Raw genomic sequence first — 2,033 nt, forward strand, 5'->3', positions numbered from 1 at the left:
CGTGGTCGCATATGGAATGGGCTCTGAAAACAAGATTCAACTATCAAACGGGCTGCACTTTGACCGACGAACACTTGCAATACTTGTGTAAATATCACTTAGCAAATTTGCTATTTATAGTCTATTTCGATGTTGAACAATAAAATTGATTTTTTCATTTTATTTGCAGATGAAAAGGTCTTCGGTTCTTCGTCAAGGCAAGATCGTTCGATCACATGGACGCAATTTTGCAAGGATAATTTGATCGATCGAAATTTCTCATTCTTCAATTGGTTCCACGAAGCAACGAAACTAACGCGATTGCATCTCAGCAAAGAATGGGAGAAAGGGCTCATCCATGGTTTTATTAGCAAAAGTAAAGCCGAAGAAATGCTTCGCACATGTCCTGCAGGCACCTTTTTGCTACGATTCTCTGACAGTAAACTCGGTAAATGATTTGACTTTGATCAGATATTTTCAGCAAAGTACAACATAATATCTGTTCTTTATTGTTCAATTTCAGTTGGTATATCGGTTGCTTGGGTTGAGAACAATGCAGATGGATCGCTAAACTTTGAAATTATGGACCCATATCTCATTAAGGATTTTGAAATAATCAAACCGTCTCGTTCAATTGGCGATTTTTTGAGAAAACTCGACGTATGTACTCATCTCTATCCTGATAAACCAAAGGACTTAGCATTCGGTGAATACTATGCACCAACAGCAGCAGCAGCAGCAGCAGCAAATAGATGTCCGAATGGATACAAACCAAAAATAGGTAAGTTTTAACATTTCAGTCAACAGACGTTTGGATTGTATTCTTTCCTTCATTTTTCCATACGAACTGCGTTCTGAGGCACATTTTTGTTGAAATGATTCACAATTAATTTTAATGTTTCAAAAATATTTTATTTCATCTTTTTCCGTAGTTTGAATCGTCATTGAGCAAATCCGGTACATTCGACAATGGAACTAAACCATCACCTCCGTTGTGATGGTAACGTATGGTTAAAGACAAACATCACTTCCCAAACAATTTTAAAACATGCAAATTAACTTTTCTTATATAAGCGTTTTCTTCTTCCTTATTGTTGCATCAAATCAAATCAAATCACTTAAACATAAATGTTTTGTATATTTGCTTGGGTTGAGATCAATTTGATGGAAATAAATTGTTAGAATTAGTAGGCATTGAAAAATGAATTATAAAATAAAACGAATTACATACGTAATCCAAACTTTTCCGCTCCGCAGCAATTTAGTTTACCTCCCGCTTAATGTTTAACCAAAATTCCAATGGACCCTTTTTTCATACCATTTTTGACCTTAAAATATAACTATTTCGACCATTTTCCGTACAAAAGTGTCATTTTCGAAAAAAAAATTAAAGAAATGTTGATTTCGGACCAAATTTATGGGCAAGTAGGTGTTCGGTCGTTCGAAGGCTCCCATTATTTTTGCAAAAAAAATATCAGTTTGCTTTGACCAAAACCCTAAAAAATGGCTTTCTGAGTGATTTTTCATACAAAAGTCTATTTTTCGAGGAATATTTCAAGAAATGTTGATTTCGGACCAAATTTATGGGCAAGTAGGTGTTCGGTTGTTCACAGACTCCCATTATTTTTGCAAAAAAATGGCAGTTTGCCTTGATCGAAACTCTGAAAAATGCTTTTTTCGGGTACTTCCCGTACAAATGTACAATTTTTGAGGGTTTTTCTTAGGAGAGGTACCCCAAGGTCACATCGGATATGGCTCAAAATCAATCCGAAGCTTTGTCTCGACATGCCAAAACTTTTGGCTTTTACAGATCTCAATTATCTTGTCAACTTTTTGAGATAATCGGCGAACAAAAAACGCGAACGCGAACGCGGACGACGCCATACGAACATCGCTATTTTACACATTTTTCATAGTAAACAACATGTTTTTGGAGGCAGATAGGTCTTGATCGATAGGATTTGTTCCCATCTACATTGCCTAGTGTGCAGATATGTGCTTTTTCACGTTTGGCGTGACGTTATAGTGGTCCGAAAGAGGAGATGTCATGAAAT

At 36.1% G+C, this 2,033-nt stretch overlaps 1 protein-coding gene across 1 annotated transcript; it reads left to right on the top strand.

The window, feature by feature from the left end:
- Nucleotides 1–6: 6 nt before the first annotated feature.
- Nucleotides 7–1,104, top strand: LOC129571783 (signal transducer and transcription activator-like). The gene is made up of 4 exons (XM_055451635.1): nucleotides 7–87; nucleotides 170–427; nucleotides 503–760; nucleotides 912–1,104. Exons 1-4 carry the CDS (start codon nucleotides 12–14, stop codon nucleotides 914–916), a joined length of 597 nt encoding a protein of 198 aa, XP_055307610.1. The 5' UTR covers nucleotides 7–11; the 3' UTR covers nucleotides 917–1,104.
- The last annotated feature ends 929 nt before the right edge of the window (nucleotides 1,105–2,033 follow it).

Source organism: Sitodiplosis mosellana, unplaced genomic scaffold (genome assembly GCF_009176505.1).
Source record: "Sitodiplosis mosellana isolate CC-2019 unplaced genomic scaffold, AAFC_SMos_1.0 Smas_scaffold_3344, whole genome shotgun sequence".
NCBI classification, from domain to species: Eukaryota; Metazoa; Arthropoda; class Insecta; order Diptera; family Cecidomyiidae; genus Sitodiplosis; species Sitodiplosis mosellana.